The 20,688-nt window shown below is 35.7% G+C and overlaps 1 protein-coding gene across 3 annotated transcripts in view; it reads left to right on the forward strand.

Annotated features, from left to right (window-relative positions):
• bsk (mitogen-activated protein kinase dJNK) overlaps positions 1-20,688 on the forward strand; it is a 35,990-nt gene that overhangs the window by 10,043 nt on the left and 5,259 nt on the right. The window contains exons 2-3 of one of the 3 annotated variants that reach the window (XM_066395760.1): positions 18,067-18,117; positions 19,847-20,014. In XM_066395760.1, the coding sequence (XP_066251857.1) occupies positions 18,104-18,117; positions 19,847-20,014 (182 nt within the window). In that variant the 5' untranslated portion in view covers positions 18,067-18,103. Of the gene's footprint in view, positions 1-18,066; positions 18,118-19,846; positions 20,015-20,688 lie in introns of those variants that run through there. The other 2 variants (XM_066395777.1, XM_066395768.1) reach the window with 2 other exon arrangements.

A 20,688-nucleotide genomic window follows, 5' to 3' on the forward strand; every position in this document is an offset into this window, starting at 1 on the left:
CCGGACATCTTTAATACTGAGTGAATATATTCCCGAAAATTGACAAGCTGCTGCTCAGTAGGGATAAATTCCAGTTAATTTAAATTCCCCATTTTAATTGGAAAACCAACAGGAATTATTCATAAGTCAATTTGCGCCCAAATTAAGTTTTTAGCCCCTTAACAGGGTATGTTATTACCATTTTGATTTTTGAGGCAAGTTTCTTATTCAAAATTTGAGAAGATCTCTTGACATCACTAAACAGGATTACAGGATTTTGAAGACATTTTGTTAGTTTTAGAATAGAAATAGGTAGGAAAGAATAGCCACGGTAATTTATTGCAAATAACTGTAGATGTGCGTGTGTGATTGGCTAATTTACAATGGTTTATTAACAAACAGTTTTGTATACGTTTAGCACACTTGTTAATGTGCACTGTACAAAAATCGAATTTTAAATACATATAGCCATATTTGTTTTATAATGATTCCGTTCGTATTTTCCTTATGTATAGTAGTTACAAGGCCTTTTCGTACATTTTACGATCTATATCTAGGAGCCATCTCCTTATAATCTCTCCCTAGAGAGGCATTCCATCCACTTCCCAAAGTATTTTTTGACTATATGGAGACGTCCTAGACTACTTTTCCTGGATCGTATATCCATTGTAAGTCTAATCCTGCGTCATTCAAACCACTTATCTGATAATATAAATTCATTGCCTATTCCTACCACATCTCAAGTCTGCCCTTTCTGTATTCTATTTATAAATGAATTAGTGGGAACTTTCAGGAATTTTCAGGATACTGTCGGATGTCCAATAGCGGTCTAATTATTGTGCTTCGAAGGATAATTGGCCGCTTGAAGGACAGTAATTGGTTTCGGGACATTGCGCTATGCAGTCACCTACAGAGACAGATTGCCCTTCCGAATTTTATTTAAAACAAATATCAAGTTTTACTGATTGATAGATGCCCCACAAGGGCTCGTTTCGCAGGCGTGTAATACTTAATATGCTGATAAATGACTGTTTCATTCAAGAAATGACTGCGTCATTTCAAATCAATTTGTAAATGTTTGTTTCCCTTTCCCTGAGTAGGGAATGTTTACTTGTCATTAAGAGAAAATTGCCGACTTGAAATTTTTCCGCTCTAGTCGATTCCCTTCTTGCAGAGACCTAAAACTTGTTTATCAAGTCCGATATCCTGCATGGGAGCGGCAGCAGTGGAATCACTAGGTGGATGATTCAAGTTTTAGAGAATTACTCAATACGTTTTTATCAATAGTCCGGTACAGTATAGTAAAGATAATCAAACAATGGGTATTGCAATATTTATAGATTCTTATAGTTACATTTGTCTAGAAGTAGTTACAGAGAAGCCGCGAGGAACTAGTTACTTGGAACAAACACCTACACTTGGTATTGGGTTATTGTCGCCTTGATTTTTTCCAGGCAGCGGAATATCCCATAAATGCATAACTCTATAGCTTTCTCAATCATTAAATCGTATGTTAACGTGGTAATATCGCGGAAATAAATTTATTTGAACTGCCACCTCTTATAAATACATCAATAAAATTAACTTCACTATAACGTTGAATGGGTGGAAAATAATAAAAAATGTAAAAAAAATCACTTTCGTGGGGTAAACAGTGGCCCTCATGACGCGTTGAAGAGCTTGGGTGCCATTTTTAATCCACTCTGTAGAGTAGACGAAGGACGTGAACGAATTGGAATACAAATTCAATTTCATCAGACACAAGACATCTAGCAACTCGGTACGCCCGAAAAAATCTTAATTTTATTCAGAAGTTTTTTCCATTCTCTGGATCCGTATTCAGATGGGGACCACATGCAGCTGCCAATTTTGTCCGAGTATCACTATATTATACCCGTAGTTCTGGTTTATGTAACTGGAATTTGATGATACGGACAGCTCCCTTATTTGCATGCTTTATTAGCAGCTATGATGCTCACTACCGAAATTATAATTAAAACGTCTATTAGGTATGCAAATGTGGAAGTTAACAGCCCAGCGCGAATGAAGGATATAAAGCTGGAATATGTTTTACCAGGAATTGCAAATTATGATCAAAATAAGGGCTTTTATTTTAGATAAAAATGAGCCGGTGGTTGTGCGCATTGTGTCCGCCGATTTTCTAACTGGGGTTTTCTTGCAGCCGTCATCTATCATTGTCACCACCGTCGCATGTGTATTCGAATGTAAAGGCCCTTTTTGTTGCGAAAATGAACAACAGTCATTAATCGTTTAAATGTGTAATTGCGTTTTGTTTCTGTGGATTGCTGAAATATTGGTAGAAGGCGAAAATCTTGCAGGGGCGAAGTCAAACGTACGTACCCAAAAACCAAAGCGATTAGTTTATCGGACTTCAGCAAGAGGATAATTTCCACAGGAACGACGAAATACGGGCGGATCATTGACTAGTTTCCTGGCTTCAGTTAAAACGATCTTCTAGATAAAGTTACCATCACTATGGTCAATTTGCCCTGTGAGGGTCTAATCTGGTCTTTCATCCCAAGAACATCCTTTTCATGGCAGTTACTTATCGCTTCTCTAAATACCTCGAGTTTTAATTAAAAAGGTTCATTTCTTCGGCTTATTCCTCATCATTGGGATTACCTAAAAATACATAAAGCAACTTTCTGCAACTTGTGTAAATTCCCCTTCCGCTTACCTTTTTTCGGTCGGTGACGTTTCGAACGGGCCATAAACCACCACCACCAGAGTTCTCCCTCTGGTTTGTTTCCATTGGTGCCTGCGTAAGTTGCGGGGTTGTCGCGTTTCATGGATTTTTGAATAGGAATTACGTAATTTGGGATAATGTTATGTGCATGCCATGGCAGGTTTGCCGAAATCGATTTTCGTCGAGTGTCGCATTTATTAACATGTCTAATTGAGGGGCTGCGATTTTGTCGGCAAATTTTAAACATCAAAAAACGAAGGGGTTTTAAAGACATAAGAAATTGCTATAATTTCCTAGTAAATTATGAACAACTTTTGCCGCATTCAGTATTTATGTCGTTTATGTAACATCTGCTAGTCGAAAGTGGAAAGAAATTGCTGGTCCCTCTTTCGAGATATCTTTACGTGGCATCGTGACTATTTATTGCTAAAACTAATCTTTTAGGCAGGACTGAAACTAATTTACGTGATAAATCTGGAAACATTTCAGGTTTATCACGTAAATTTCATATTTCATTTTCTCCCGTTTTGCCTTTAGGTGGAATTTTGCCGAATGTGCAGCGATGCTATAAATGTAGTAGTAAATCTTTTATCTGAGAGATCTCAATTAAAGCCGAATATCGCTTTTGACGAATTCCGCGTAAACGCCTCCCTTTATGTCTTCGAAAACTTGTAGCCGCGATTCCAAGGTATGGTCACTGATTTTTTTGCAGTTTGGGAACCCGGCTTTGTTCAATTCTATATAAAAATTCTAGGCTTTTGTGATTAAATTGAACTTATCACAGAAATTGACAAAGAAATAATCAAAATATTTGACCCATTCGCTCTCTGATAAAAAAAAAAATCTTGCGCCCAATATATGCAGGAAAATGACTTCTTTGCTACATTATATATAATTGTTCATTTTATTTTAGGTGAAAATAATAGTTGCACTCAGTTGTGTTTAATAGAAGTTAGAAGAGAAGCTGAGGAAAAAAGAGTAGAAAATTTTGATAAATCCATCTCAAGTGAATTTAAAAAAATCTAACTCTGCATTCAATGTACGTAGGCCAACGGCTCTCTTACCAAGCTATAGGGCAATAAACACTTAAAGCAACACCGCCAACGTATCCGTATCTGCTCAAAATGACGTAAATGTCAGGCGAAAACCCAATTTAGCATTTGCGATGAACGTAACGATCCGTATACGTATGTACATACATATGTATCCAGGGAAGAGCCGCGTATACCCCGATCATGACGTTATGATATTCGGAAACTTCTGATTGAAATCAATAGGCACTTAAAACAAGCCCACGAATGTATTCGTATCTGCCTAAATTAACGTAAATGTTAGACTTAAACCCAATTTACGGTGGGCGTAACGATCCGTTTATCCTGGGCAAAGCTACGTATAGCACCAAATGTGACGTTCGGATATTGGGTAACTTCCGATTGCAATAAATTGAGTGAATTACAATAAAACTTATTTTACTAACTTTGATACTGATTCTCTCGATTTTGAAAGTTTCTCGAGATAACCGTTCTGCGAATAGCATTTTTAAGACTACAGTGCCTCAATGACGGTGTCCAAAGTCAATATAAGGTCCAAATCTGTCTATTAACAAGATAAGTAACATTTCAGAAATTTCGAAATTTCCATATACCAATTTTTTCGAATATTTAAAGAACCAGTCGAACTTTTCTTCTGCGACATTGTACTATCAGATCATTTAAATTTCATATCTAACCAACTGTAGGATTTTACAAAAGAGAAATAGAAGATAAAATATAGGTCGTAGCTTGATCATACAAATATAAAATGGCGTTAAAATTAGTTTTTGATAAAGGAACCGAGTGACGTTATGTTGCATTAGTTACTTTTATCGACGTACGTCCTCTTCTTCAACAAACTTCACCCCTAACTAGATACGAAACTTAAATGATCTCTCTGTATTTCCTGCCGTTTTCGATATCCCAATGGCGAACGGCGAATTAAAATCGCTCCCTATAGTTTTTTTTTGTTCAGTTTGTGTTACTGACAAAATAAAACTTAATTATGGCGTACGTTTACTGCGGACAGCTCATACTTGAAGCAGACTCGCTGGGTTGTTGAATTAATGGGGGAATTTGGACATCCAAAATCATTATGCATTTTGACCGGCAAAAGCTATCTGGATCAGTGAAAGCTATTTGACATGGCACGAAACGTCACAATAAAACAAAGACATCGGATAAAGGCGGCCATATTGTTGCACTTAGTGCGCACTAGTGCGGAACTCCTATTACGCCGTGACTAATGTTTTGCTATCACCTTCCTCTGTGATCTTCAGAGAAAACAGTATTACATTTAAAACATTATTGCATATCAAATTTGTACTCTAACTCTCCTTTTTTTTTCAATCGGTTATAAAAGTAACAATATAAAGTTGTGAGTCGTAACATCGCAAGTTATGATCATCCCTCAAAAACCTTTTTCCCCTCAATTCCAGCGTTTGCCAATATTTTCCATTAATATTTCATATTCAACTCAACATTTTCCGCATCCATTATTTATTTATTTATTGCAATTCATTCTATTCCTCTCTTTTCAGAAGTGTTTCTCGCTTTGGCAACATCGCCCGCTTATCACATGTTACATGTGGCTGTGACGCCGATGTTTCGGTTCAGTAACCGGCTTCTGCATGTGCGGCTGCGCATGCAAGGGCCGGTCGATATCCAGAAACAACGTGATTTTGTTTCTTATCGCGGGCGGTTTGAACAATACAGTCGCGATAACATGTTCAACCCTTGAAGTATTGTTGAAAGTCCGTGTTTTTACTTTGGTGATGAAGGTGGTATCATCGGCAATATAATGTGTGTGCCGGGTCGGTTAGTTAAATCGAAATTCCATTCCTATGTTCCACAATCAGATCTCGGTGTATTTGAGGGCTGGTAGTGCCCTTTAGGGCCGCTTTTCGGGGTATTGCTCAGGCCGTTTTGTTGGGGTAATATTTTAGGTGCATATTCCGTTTCGTTTGGTAAGTTCTGCTCAAACCGTTCTGCCCTCAAGGGGGCAATTTATTGCTTGTGAAATATTAATAGCTGCCGGTCTCGATTCCCGGCCACAGCAGTTTCCTCGATTGATTGTAGATTTTGATACAAACTTTCCTCAAAAAGACATTTTTTTCTTAGGAAATATTGGGTATTCGGGTATGATGGGGCCCTAGCGACTGTGTCACATTGGTGAACAAAGATTTGCCAAAAACTCCTATCTGTCTGATTTGGAAAATTCAGTTTAATGCGTATCAATCGAATTAACCGCCTTGATTAGATAAATAGATTGATTTGACTCAATAACGAATATTCATTTTCCGAATTACAGTTGGGAACAAGTGCTCAATGATTCAGTAAATTTTTGACAACTAATAAATCAAATTTGGAGCCATTTTTTAGATATTTTTTTGGCAATATTAATAACCAATGATTAAGAAAATAATAAAAAACAAATAGATCCTGACAAATTTGAAGTTCAAAATTATTTGAAAGCGGAATACTTATCATTATCAGTCACATCATTCTAAATATTACAACCAAAATATTTGAAATAATAACCTCGCTGTTGCGCCAAACAACAGAAGCTTTATTATTATATTCACTTATATTATTATTACTTACTTATATTACTATAGCAGATGATTCGTTTTAGCAAAATATATATTTCACATCACCACAATTAAAAACTGTTTAGATTCTCTACACAAACATGGATACAATGCTGGGCTGGCGACACCACTTGAATGTCAATTCTGGAACTTTCGTAGTCAAGTAGAAAACTTCTTGACACATTTGATGTCACATCATTTAAAATGAGCTTTTTGTTTCCTTGTAAAAAAATTTTATTTGCTTGTAGGAAGAAAAAACAGATTACTAAAATGGCAAAAACACTAAAATACTAAGTAGTGCTCTACAAACAGATGATACTTGATCACCTACGATAATATCAGCATTTGCAGCTTGATATATGTATATGCTTATTCATGTGTTCTACGATTTGTATTATAAAATCATTTTCTCTGATTTAATTCAATCTCCCGACACATTACATTAAAATAACTATTTCGCAATGAGACCACGAATGCTACAACTCCGTATAATAATTTATTTAAATTTCTCTTTTTGCTTCGTAACTTGCGTGTTTCGGTATAATTTCGAAATATGTAAAAACTAGGAATACCGGAATATGTTCCTATTTTTGTATGTGCCGATGCGAATTTTGTCGGAATGTTAATTATCTCGAGGGCATTAATTCTGCGGAGTTTCATGGTTTGGAAAATTAATCTGCCAATTCAATTAAGGTAAAATACCTTATGCGGGTGTCTATTTTTTTGTTTTCTTTGTAACAAAAAAAATGATCCTATCCTGATTTCCAGAACTTCCTTTTCCTCCTTTTCCTCGCAAAGACACAAAAAAACTACGCGTCTTGATTCATAGCATCAACAGTGAAATTTCATTTAACATTCATTTCTATGGCAACCATCTCCATTAATTCGCTAGGTAAATAATGAGCTATATGCGTGTCTGTTGTTCGTCTTGTTAATAAGTATAATAGATATTTGATACTTTCAATACTTGAAGGGATTTAATGAGAGATTGAAGAATATCTGTTTATTTTTGGGATAAGTTGCACAGTGTATTTTTAGAGTAAGTTAGGCAACAGTTTACTATTACATAATCTACAATAAAATGGGTTTCTATTATAGACCACAAATAGAGGTATAATCAACCAATTTATAAGCAGAATGAGCTACATCATCACCTTTTCGATTTATTCGAATTTATTGAATAACAATGTTTATTCGGTAACGAAAGCTCGGTAACATAGTAATTTAGTAATATAAACAATTGTTTAGTATATTTAGTGTAAGCAAGATTTGCAGGTATGATATGTCTACTATGCCTTATATAAACAACTATTTTTTAACCGGGATCATTCCAGATTATTCCGAACTCGATTGTCTAGTAATTTCCTCTCGCAAGACTCGCTGACCTTTTTTGCCGGTTACGAGGGCACCGGGGGGCAAATAAGGGTTTTGAAGACCTTAGCCCCAAAAATCTCATTTTGCAGCCTGAAATTAGCCGTTTGTATTACATTAAAAGTTCCCCGTTCCAATTTTCGGTTTAAGTTAAAAATTAAATTTGCAACAGTCGCTTAAGCGTAAAATTATGTTTTGGAACCTGGGGCGCGCCCTTTTTGCCGAGAAAGCTAAATTAAGGGTCCTGGGATAATTATTGAGAAACGTTTTTGTTTAAGTTTGTTATCACAAACAAAATTAGTATTTTGGTCAAAATTTTATCCAATTTTAGTATGATATTACCGATAAATAATAACAAATAATTATTAGCTGGTGTGGGCTTGGTAAATATTGAGAAGGTTGAGATATATAGTAAACACTGAAATTTCTATAAATAGTTTTCATTGTTGACTAGTGGTATTACAATATTTCGGCGATAAAATCCAATATAACCCGCATTTACCTAAATTAATAGAAGTCCAATTTGTTGGGCTAAATTTAGATTAATTTAACTTTATAATATTCTATATTTACTTAGTGTAATTTTCTTTTCCAGTTCATCTCTTTTCCACTAAAACCGTCAGTCAATTGCCACTCCACACAGTCCATAGTTAATATTATTGGTAAGTATGTGATTAAATACATTCAATTTCCAAACAAATTTATATATTTCCATCCTTTATCACATCAATTTGTCATCAACCTGGCACATCCTACGTAACCGTACTATATGTGTTTTACACTTGGCAATGAAACTTGTGAATACTAAACCTTAAACTTAAAAAAGTTTGAAACCAGCTTATCAATATCCACTTCCGAATTGCCGCATTTTGCTTTTCCATCGTAAATCCTGGCAAATGTGTTTGAAATGTTGCCAAAAATTTTCCTACTTCCAATGTTCGGTCGAGGTTGGAAGTGTCGACAAATTCATGATTTATTTCAGGCCGAGTGAACAAAATGCCAAAAGATTTTTAAGAAAAAATATGCTCTTTATAAATTTATATCTAATCGAATTTTCCATATTTTGGCAGATATGTAATACATGCCACTTAAAACGGAAAAGTCAATAGGTTTCAACAAAACAGGCATGGGAAATCGTGGAAATGTGTAGCCAGACGCGACGGGGGTAAATATATTGATGTCTGGAAAAGCCATTTTCCGACTACATATTCAGGATATTGCAAAAATTGCAACTGCATGTAGAATATAAAGGGAATATTGACTATACGCCAGTATTTTCCTGATTATTGGGTAAAAATAGACGCGGACAATAAACGACATTTTAGTGTTTCGAAATACAAAAATTGTGAATTAAATCAGCACATTATTGCAAGCTTGAAAGGGTGTTTTTTGCACTGCTGAGATCTAAACCACTATTCTCTTCTGCAGCTGATAAATTATATTTAACATTTTCTCTTTAAATTGCTTATTGCCAACTTATTGCCTACTCTGCTTATATAATTAAGTTAGGAAACCGGCAATAAACATCTCAGTAAACGTTTATTTACGACAAATAAGGGCCACATTATAGTGGATATATCAGTCTTCAGTATTTTTGTGAACGTGTACCATGAATAATACCGCTGCGACATTAAAAAAAATGTGTACATCTGAACAATGTGTCAATCAAGATTAGCTAGGAGTAATACGTATTTTTTCTGTTTTGATATTTCATTTGATTGCATAGGAGTCTAATTTAAGGAATCGTAAGTACATTTAGCGACGGCAAAACCATGTGGTTTAAACAACGAAGCGCGCATCTAGATTCTACGACAAAACCTTCACCAACATTCATTTTTTATTTTCTCGATACCTTGTTGGATAAAAAAAATACCGAGGGGTCCGAAAATGTAGAAGTTTTAAAAATATTCGACCATTGAACCGGTTTTCTGAAAAATGCCAGACCTTCGTGGAATAATTGGACCGATACGAGTCTTCTTAACTCTAAAGCATCGCTCGTTTTCTATTGAAGGTGTGCAGTCTACAAGGCTTGCTCTAATACCATTCTTCCCTTTGTGGAGTTCGGTAACGTCTACCTATACATTGCTAAGCGATAAAGCTCCTTTCGCTTGCAGGCAACTATTGTTATAGATTAAGTCTGTTACAAACAGCTGTATCTTTCATATGGAGCTATTATGTATTTCTTTATATCGTTCTTCGTTTTGAATATATACATACATATATGTATATATATGCTGCCTATTGATGCCTCAGTGCAGATTTGCAAATGTTTTTCCAAGTTGAAGAGTTTCGATTTTCTTTTTCTCCGTCAAATACATTCCAAGTTTTCAAGAAACATTCCCATTCCTTGTTCCAAAATACCGAACAAGTCCCCTCATGTGCCCAACACGTCCCATATCCGAACTGTGTATTGTCCACATTCTCTCGACATTTATACGCCAACTATAGAGATGTTTTCTGCATTTATTACTTCGCAGTATATTTTAGTAGCTTGACTAAATTGGTGGAATATTTTTGAGTATCTTTCTTCAGCTTTCCCCTATAACTCCCCCTATACTGTATTCTTGTAATTAGACACTTTTCTGCGCTGAATATTCGCCACATCATCCCTAAAGCCCTTCAACTTGAACCGAAAAGGGGACATTTTCCGAGTTCATTTCTTAGGTATTTTTTTCCCGGTGAAGGGTTTTCCGTAAAAAATTCATCTATAACAAAGGCTTTTCGAGGAGCACTTTTCCGCTTTACATTGTTATCTTTTCGTTACCTAGTAATCATATACGCATAGGCAGGTACCGAGATATCAAAAAAGGTTTTGAAAGCTCACTAGAAAACTAAGAGCTTTATTATTGAACATTTCTTACTGTTGCTCTGTTTTGTTTTAAATTTTTTAGCAGAGAATTTTGATACGTATGCTTCACGTGGAAACTACGACTTTTGACAGTCAAATGTGCAAAATTCTTACGGGAATATGCATAATCTCATTTAGCTCTCTTAACTTCTCCGCGTTTGAAACACTTCAAAAACGCTTTTTATGCAGCACTCAAGCCATTTCAATAGTTTTAGCGAACTTAAAGTCAAAGTAGTCAGCCTTTTCTACTTAAACTTTACTACCATTGAACATGAAGCATCTCAAAGAAGACGGTGATTTACGGAGTTCGTACGAGAATAAGCACCTGAAATAAAGTAGATTTACCACTTTTTGATTGTTACTAGAGAAGTTTGTCGGTTAGAAGATCCTTCCATCACTATTAATCACTTTTATCAATTTACTAGTGTCCAGCCTTAGAGGTGACGGTCAGATACTGGTCCTAGTTAAATCAGGAAAAAGGTTGTTTTTTTTTTCACCTTTTTGTTTTGGGGAAATTTACTGTGTTATTGTTCTTTTCGAGTGAGTTTTTATGCTCTTTTGTCAGCACTACATTACAGGACAAATATTCGTCTTTTTCAGCGAAATTCACTATTAGAAATATAAAAGCAGACGAGAAAGTGGCTCATATGTAAATATTTGGGCAATGGGGAAACAAAAGTTGGGAGAGCATTAAGCATTTTCCATGCAAAACTCCTATATATTTTGATGGCTGAGTAAGCTACAACTCATGTGTATATATGCGTGCTCTGATTCCGCTTAACTGTTTGTTTATTTCGTGGAGTTTGAATAAGTAGTTGAACGTGAAATTATGAATTATAGAGCAAAATTTGAATTTAAGAAGGTTGATTTTAAAGTTCCGACTTAAGCAAAAGCTTACGATTTCTTAGTTTTTACATTTGTGATTCGTAAGAGACTCTTGAAATATTGATTGTTTAAGACATTTTGAGACCTTATTTTGACAGAAGTTTTACTACGCTGATTTCTTATAGACCATTTGGTTAAATTCCAAGAATTAGAAAATCTTTTTTTTTACATTTTTCAATCTTCTCTGGACGTTTTCTCCAATTCATCCTAAGGCATTAAAGTGAAAATCTCCTTTGAACTTTCCACAACCCCACACCCTATCTTGAAAAACTTGTTAAATCGCCCAGATAACAGATACGTTTGTGTTTCAGAAAAGTTCGGGGGAACTTAATCCAGGTCTTTGAGTTGTAACCAGATCGAGACACATTGGAGAATACTTTTAACACCAGCTTTGCCGACCGGTGTCTTCTATTGACTTTTTACGGTTAGGGGCAATTGATTAATGACGCCTTTGGAAAGTTTGCCCTTCCCACTCTGAGCGTTGATTGCTTTCCACATTCGTCTTCTTTGTAATTTTCGATTTTTTACCGACAAAATAAAGAGCTTTTTGTCAGTATTCAAGAGAATTTGTTCGTATGTGCTCAAGGTAATCACCCTTCCGTGTCATCATTCTTGATCTTTCCGCGTTGCAGGTTTTATTAAAAACAGTATATAACAGGGCCAATTTTTCAAGTCGGCTTTGCGACACCCCCCCTAATAAAAGGAACATAAAAGGGAAATTCCATTCGCATCACCCTTAATATTGTTTTCGCCTTTCCCTTTGTGACGTCCGAGGGGTTTTGTGCTTCTTCCGGGTGTTAGTTTGTTTAAAAACCCTGGGAGTAGTTTCTTTTCTGGTTTAAAATTGGGGGTTTTACAGTTAAAATCGCTATGAAGTTAAAGCGGCTTTTCCGTCCTAATCGCGACTTGCATGAAATTTGAATTTAAACTGGGCAAAGTAAAGTCAAGTATAATAGGACTGCAACAATACGGTTTTAAGGCTGAAATCTGCGGGTTGGAGGAGAGGTATAAAGTTCTGTTTTTATTTTCTTGATGGGATGAGAGTACAATTTTGTCTAAAGTAAAGCAAAATGAACGTTATGTCCGAGATAATGATACACTCGATTAGATTTTTCTATTATTGTTTAAACTAATAAAACTACCTCTGCACTCTCGGCTCTAAGAGTAGTTACTACACAAAATAAGTATTTTACATAAACATTTTCATTCGAAGATCAGTCGTTCTGTTCGTATATCATATAAGAGCAATAACACTTTAGTTTTCTCGGTAATTTTTGTTATTTATATTGGCAGGGAAAACCAATTCTAATGCCTAAAAGCTACATTTCATTGACAGGAGAAACCGATCTGCGGCTGTGAACCTACCCTCTTTGTAATTCTAAGAGCATTTTCCCCGATTAGGAAATTCGATATCAACGTAAAAGGTTCAAAAAGGACTGACATAGGACGAATGCCAGAGGTGTTTTAGGTGCTTTTTTTGTCCTCGAATAGAGGTTTTTTATATTTGATATTTTTGTGGAAGAATTTGTAAGAAGCTAATTAAACACTGAAGCTTTTGATGCAATAATAGTAAAGCAGAAGCAGTATGTATGTGTACTAAGTAGACAGAATTATTTTAAAAGCGGTTATAAAGTATTGTAACGATGCTTTTAATTTTCTCTCATGCTTACAACATTTTTCCTAATTTTCCAGAGTTTTTCCACCATCTTAAACATAATTTTAAATCAGGCGCTGCCAAAATGCGGAGGCGAGTTATCTCCCGCTTGCTTTAAGTCATTCAGAGAGCCCCCGTCTCGGTTTATTAGAATTAGAATGGAAGAATAATTGCAAGACACCAAGCGAACAGTTAATGAGGAAGGTTTCCATTGCATGCCAACCGGTGCGATGACTTCTGAACCGGGTATAAGGAGAGAGAACTCGATCTTCCTTTGAATATTCAACTATTTCCTTTTCAAATTACAAAGTCCTTTATGCCCGATGAATTGCTTTTCTTTCCTCAATTATCTTAAACAACATGAAATATCTTTCGATAATGGCTGATTAATTTGGATTGATATAATTCAGTTTGGGTAATAACAATCGGCATTTCCCGGGAAGCAGTGATTTTCAGTAAAAAAAGCATCATGTAAGCATTTCTTTTAAACATGTTTTTATTTTAATTCTACAAGGAATAATCTTGTACGTTATTATACACCATTAATAATATATTAATTATATCTAAAAACTTGTTGGACAAGCCCCCCTTAAGTGTGAATGGTATTTAGACAATTGTGTCGATTTCTGCACTCTTTGTAAGAAGGATTGATCCGATATTTCGGAAGACCTGCTGAAAAGATGAAATACCGCTTAACCACATTGGAATATTTAGGCTCGCTTATTCTCTCTTCATTTTTCTATCTCAGTTGGGTTTGCTCTAGTGAAGACCGTAGCTGATCAGTCAGCTAGTATACACAACCCGAGAACTGTGGCTGTGGATCTTGTAAATCAATCGCGATTTGAGGAACTCCGTACTCACGCTTTTCACCTGAACTAACCTGACCGAGTACTTAATTACTTCTTTTTGCATGCGATATCTCATCATTTTTTAAATTGACAAGGGAAAGGAGTTTTCGAATGTTATACAATTCAAAATGGCTTCGCTCGAAATTCCTTGCATACATAAACATTATTTGTTTTCTTACCTACTTAACTCGGAAACATTCAAAGCTAATATTTATCTACGTGGTTCAAGCAACTTTAGTTATTCGTTGGGTCGCTTTTCTCAACTAACAGAAAAATCAGGGTGCTCTCTGGTTATTAAAATGAATTGTTGACTCAATACTCTTTCAATATAGGCCTGGCTGAGATAAGATTTATTTATTTATTTATTCAATATATATTTCTGACGGGGATGAGTAAGTTTCAATTTTTTATTTCCTTTGAAAACTTCCCTTACACACATACTTACTACAAGGACCTTTATTCTATTCATTTCATTCCCATTTCATAACTGATGAGAGGAATGTGGAATGAATGTGAACTATTGTGTTCAGGCACTTTGTTTCAATATATCCACGTCGTTTTGATGCTATACATTAGTATGATTTGGTTTCTCAGCGATGACTCGCATTTTACTCACACGGAACTCATACCTAGTGTTGACGTTGATGTCATTTACCACGGAACTTCTGCAGTCTTCTTCGAACAACAATCAGATGTGGTATATCGACTTAACGGGAATGGCTGTTACACAGTCATTGATAACTAGGATATACAGGGTTGGCCGCGGACGTGGTGAAAGTTTCTAAGTCTATTGATTCAATTGCCAGGTAAAATTGCTGATACTTTGACTGAGAAATTTGGCTTGGACTTTGGCTCAGAAAAAGACGCACGTACATACATTTCATGGTCAGAAAATGGCTTTCTCCCCCTACCTCCTAAGATTGGCGAGATGTGATCCTCGTAGAATAAGAGGAAATATTGGTCTCAAAAGAGTATTTGAAAAACCAGGAAAATCGTCTTATTCGTTCTAAGGAGTACTGCGTTTGTATATTGCGTGTGTTAAGTTGGCATAAAGTCCTCCTTTTTCAGACAGTTTAGGTGAACTAAGGGTAAACGGACACTACAAAAAATACCTAAAAGGTCACATGTTTATGTAATAAAAACCCTATTGACAAAACTGACGAGGAAGGTGAACGAGAACAGAAACTTTTGTTTTTGCCATAGACATCGAATTATTTGGCTTTGAGATATTTTTCGAATTAGAAGTAATTTTCCGCAAACTTCTACCGCTTTTGCTCTGAAAACTCCAAAGCTCCCGATATAATACCCTGAAATGGCAAAATGAATTCTTTGAGATAGTAAATGGCCCCAAAAGAAAAAGATACAGTGACGTCTTTTCCTCCGTGTTTCAAGCATGGCTTTTACAATCTTTGCACGTTCCCAGTTAAGAGGCGAAGAACTTTGAAAAGTACGAGTTGTTCTCCCGAAAATATTTTCTTTCGCATGTTTTTATTACTTTAACGCGAATTTCATATTTTTCGTGTAAAACATTCAATGCTTGTTAGCATAAATATCTAACGTCAGTTAATATATAGAAATGGGTAAATTCAGAACGTTTCTCGTTGGAAGACCAAACACTAACTGTCTATTTCGGTGAACAGAGAACAAAATGCCGATAGAGTCAGCCCATAAAACTGACTGACGTCATTCGGTCTCTGGAACTTTACAATGCACCATGCGGCCCTTTTATAAGGGGGATCGATCCGGTTTATATAGGTGAAATAATGTACGACTCAGAGTGAAGATTTGCAAGTGAAAGGCTGATTGAATCCTGATTTCTGGATTGTGATAATGTTTTGTTCCCATTTCGAGGATTGATTTAGTATTGTGTGTCTTCACATTTTCATTTTATTGCGACTAAATGCGTGCTTGTTATAAAGGGTTTTTAATTAAAGGTTCCACAAACTACATTTTGCAGACTCTTGGACTCTAACCGAGATATGCAGAGTTTCTTTAAGATGCGGGTCAGGCGTTGTAAGCGAGAAACAGCGCTCCAAAAATGGTGAACTGTTCCCGAAAAAAATGTTATTTGTATAGGATGTAATTCAGGGAATTTATATTGACGACAGTGTAACTATGTAACAGTCCCTAGAAAGTTCAGTTTAACTGGACGTGACCTCAACTTCCCTATTTGAAATAGAATATTCTATGTCGTCGGCCTAAAGTGTTAACCTACTAAGTCCATTTTTGTAGTAATGGCGTTAGATGCCATTATTGAAAATAATTCTTTATCTATCCTCCTTATGTAGCACACTGGTTTTTCAAAATTAAAGCGTCAGGATTCAATCCTGAACATCGGTGGAATAGTTGGTTCATGTTTTTCTGCGTCGTATGATTTAGCCTCTCAATTAACTATAATTATGATTCTTTAAATGGGATATCCTAATGTAATAATTGAAATAAAGAGGGGATCCCGAAAGGCGAAGTTTTTTGAAAGACCCTGTATATACTTTTATGCCAAGGTTCGTTTTATCAAAATTGACCCAGGATTCTGAAAAATGTATGTCATAATAACTGAGATGTCCAGTAAAGGGAATGTGTACGTTTAAATGAAGGTCATTTAAACTGCTTTTCCAACCACCCCTATATCCAGGGTCGATATAGGTCTCAAACCAATCGACTGTTTTATATACTAAGAGATGATTCCCCATTGAGGTTAGTTCAGTCGACTTACTTGCTTGAGGGATTTCATCCCTGAACCCAATTCTATTTGAACATTAAACGCTCCCCCAAGCGAGGTATATGTTACCTGTCATTGTTCCTTTAGTTTCAAATTCGATATGTTTAGTTAATTTAGATCTAAAATCCAAAACGTGCATCATGTTTACTTTATACGTTCCCCTGCAATCAAAATGGTGCCTGGAGGCATCTGGTGATTAACCCCTTTTGTTTTTATTTAATTATCAGACTTTGCATCCTAAGGTCGCCCATTCGAAAGATGAAAGCAATTCCGTGTTGAGGGTGGATAAATCGGAGGGTATTTTATCTACGTCTGTTAAGCGGTTAGTGCATGGAGTGCTAAAGCAGAGCTAAAATGATTAATTGACAAATTTTTGGTCCAGATAGATATTTAAATAAAACCATTAGAGTATGCAGCATATCTTTTGAATTATCTTTTGCTTCGTAGCTAGCATTAATTAGTTTATAGCCTTTATCCAATATTTTCATGCAATCAGAAAAATAAATTTAAGTTTCCCAGAAAAACATTTTTAAGTTTATTTGCTTAAGATCGTTCGTAAAAGTAAAACTTTTTAAATTACTTAGTTCTTCCCATAGTTTAACGCCTCTACTCCAAGTTTGAGGGTAGCATTAGCAGCTTTATTATTTTCAACATGCTTTATGTAGGTCATTTGGTTTCTAATCACATTCACGCAGCTGGAATTTTGTGTTCAAAAGCCTCGGGGAATATTTAATTTGATGGCATGTGACCTATATTTTCGGGAGAATATTTTCGTTATGTATATCCAGTCGTACCCTTATCAAATTCATTTTCAAAACTCTTGGTAAATTCAATAGGAACCAACAAACGAAAATGAGGTAGGAGCACTCTCTTTTCAAAGAGAAATTATTTATTCATCTCCCTGTTTGTTTTCCCCTAGTGTTTTATATGGAAACAACGGTCAACGCGTAACCCTTGAGGAATTATAGGTGACTGCCATGCTTTCCGGATTGGTTTCCATCGATGTTTTATGGTAATCCCACTGATGGTTTTATGTTCCCCTGGAGAAATTCCGCATACTCATTTATAGCGAAATATCGATCTGCTAATCAACATGGACAGCAAACGCCTTATAACTCCGCTTACAGAAAAAAAATGTCCAGGGAATCAGTCTACTTGAGGGGCGCTACTGATCCAAAAAAGGCAGTGTTTTCTGTCCTAAAGTAGCATCCCAACGTGGCTATTTTGAGATCAGTTACAGATTTATACTCCCTGGGAACGCCTAATGAAAGAACTGATTTTTCCTCTTTTTTTGGTGTAAACCTAATTTTAATGATTCACGCTTTATGAATGATTTAGATTTAGTGCCAAAAATAGGAGTTTTCTTGTTGAAATTTAAATGTCTTTTCCTGCAGCATTTCAAACTTTCTCAGCAACTGTTTATTGTTTTTCAGACATTCGTTTTGACCGTCCATTGTGAAACTGAATAACATGGATCGTTCTTGGTAAGTATTCTCTCGAGTGTGTTCACGCTTCAGGAACTATTCTTCTTCCACGTAACCGTTTCGTGAAGTTTGCTTAATTAATTAATAGTCTGTTTACAATGAATAACTCCGGAACGAGAAATTTCGAAGGTTTTCCTCATTGAGTCTTGGACTAATGAGGCTGGCTCGTGTGATTTTTACCATATGCAAAAAGTGCTTTTTGAATGCGGGATGTTGACAACAGATTTGCGCTAATGAGCGTATAGAATTGGCAAATCGCCTAAAAGGGGGGAAATTTAATAGAAAAGTCGTGTGAAGCAACAAGGGTGAAAAAGGCCTTGTATTTTTATAAAGGCCAGTTTTTAATTTTTCAATATTCTACGAAAGCTGTACACGAATAACTTGCAGTCAAAGGTATCGCTCAATGAAACCAACGACCTGTCGGTCTGATCCAGTGTCGCACCATACGTTCAGATAAGTCTACCTCCTGCTCAGTTCTAGCGACTGAGTGAAGGTACTTTTGACCTTTTTCAGATCAAATTTATTAGAGTTAATGGAAAATTTCACGAGATTTTAATTTTTTTATTATATTATATCAATTTGAATTTATTTATTGTATTGACTAATAACAAAGAAGACGCTTGAAGCCCATGCCGTAGATTTTTTTCAAAATATGTGAACGAAATTTTATTAAATCGTTAAATACACAGGATGAACGAAAACAAGGTGTGATAACTCACTCTAGTTTTTTTTAAATGGAGTCACCATTTTATTTTCAAATCAACAAAATATATCCGCATTCCATGACGACCCACGATTTTTAAAAAGTTGGAACAACATATAATAAATATAATAAAGTGTGAAAAACATATTTTACTTATGCTCAAAGTACCAGTCTATGCTATTCCCGAACCCATTAATCCCCCTCCGACAATTGTCATATTTTCAATTGCATTGCGTATTCTCGAACTCGAAAATTACCTACGTAGAAGTGAAAATCCTACACTTTTAGCCGTTTTACGCTAAATATATGAGCACTAATACTAAATTAGTGAAGTGGATGCCAGCTGTTTTATTAAAACAGTAATGAAAACATGCTATCCTTTGAAACCGACTTTTATACTTATCATCGCTCTGATACGAAGTTCAAAGTTTAAAACTTTCTCACGGCAAGTAAAAATCGGATCCTGGTGATTCTGATAAGATACCAAATCATCACGTAACTAATTCATGAATGTTGTGTGAAAATGTGTATTTTTAGGGTGGGATCCACCCCTGATTTGTATTAAAACTCGCTTACATGGGATTTTTACATCACAAAAACTGTCTAATAATTATTGTTCCATTAATAGCCAAATTGCAATTTACTCTTCATTCAGACCAAGCTGAGGCTTTGCGTATTGCCTTAAATTCGCAATAATTTTTTAAACTTTTAATTCTTGAATAGCTTGAGCTAACTTAAACTAGTTTTTTGTAATAACTCTGAGCTACTGCGAATTAATCTGAAATCAAATTTTTCGTAGTGAAGTGAGTGACGAATTTGTAGGAGTCTTTCGAGAATTCTCTCTTATCGCCTGTTTCATTCGTTCGTAACGGAACACTCTCATTCATTTCCTGTTTTTTCTTCATGAAAACGCGTTTGTTGGCAAACCAACGCTTGCATCTATCTTAACGCCTAGGCAGACTAATCCAGAGTGTATTCCATGCAATTTACCTGATTTATATTCATCATTGTTAAAACGGTTTTCAGCACCAGGTTTTGTTTGCAGACATCGGGCCAGAACTATTGGGACTGGCGCAATAAGATGTCCCGTCTATCACAGTTCTACACCGTAGAGGTGGGAGACACCAAGTTCACGATCCTGAAAAGGTACCAGAATCTCAAACCCATTGGATCTGGGGCTCAAGGCATCGTTTGGTAAGCTGAAATCTGCATTATTTGTCTGATGATTTTCCATTTTTATAAAATTTTAATTATTATTTATACATGGGGGAGGGGGGGTCAGTTTATACTAGTAGGAATCAGATAGAAAACTTTATTCAGTATATCGTACAAAGATTGAGTAGATTTTGAAGCCCTGTTGAGAATGAAAACTTACAGTTCAAACTCGAACAACTCTGTATATTTACAAAAAAACGTTTCCCGAACCATGCTTATACAGGGTATCTCTCTCTCAATACAGGGTCCGATAACGGCTAAACCATTACAGATGTTACGTCGGAAGGCTTAAGCTGCAGTTAAAAGATAGTAAATATTATAAAGGGTGTCCCGAGAAAACGTGGCTATTCAAACTCGTTTTTAAATGGAGCACCCTGCATATATATTTGTTTCGATTTTCCCAAGAAACACTCATACAATACATTTTAAGTGAATTTATCCCAAGCTTTTTGAGATCACTGTATTGTATTTTACCGAATGTCGGAGTCCTGCTAGTATTGAGCAACATACCCTGTAAACATAAAAATTTTAAGTTGCATGGTTTTTCAATCGCTTGTTATTGTATAAAATTACCTCAATATGTAATTATCAAGCTCTGAACAAAATAATTGTTAACTCAGGTTTTTTAACTGTTTTGTTACGTTTGTTTTCTT

This window comes from Euwallacea similis, chromosome 1 (genome assembly GCF_039881205.1).
Source record: "Euwallacea similis isolate ESF13 chromosome 1, ESF131.1, whole genome shotgun sequence".
Lineage (NCBI taxonomy): Eukaryota > Metazoa > Arthropoda > Insecta > Coleoptera > Curculionidae > Euwallacea > Euwallacea similis.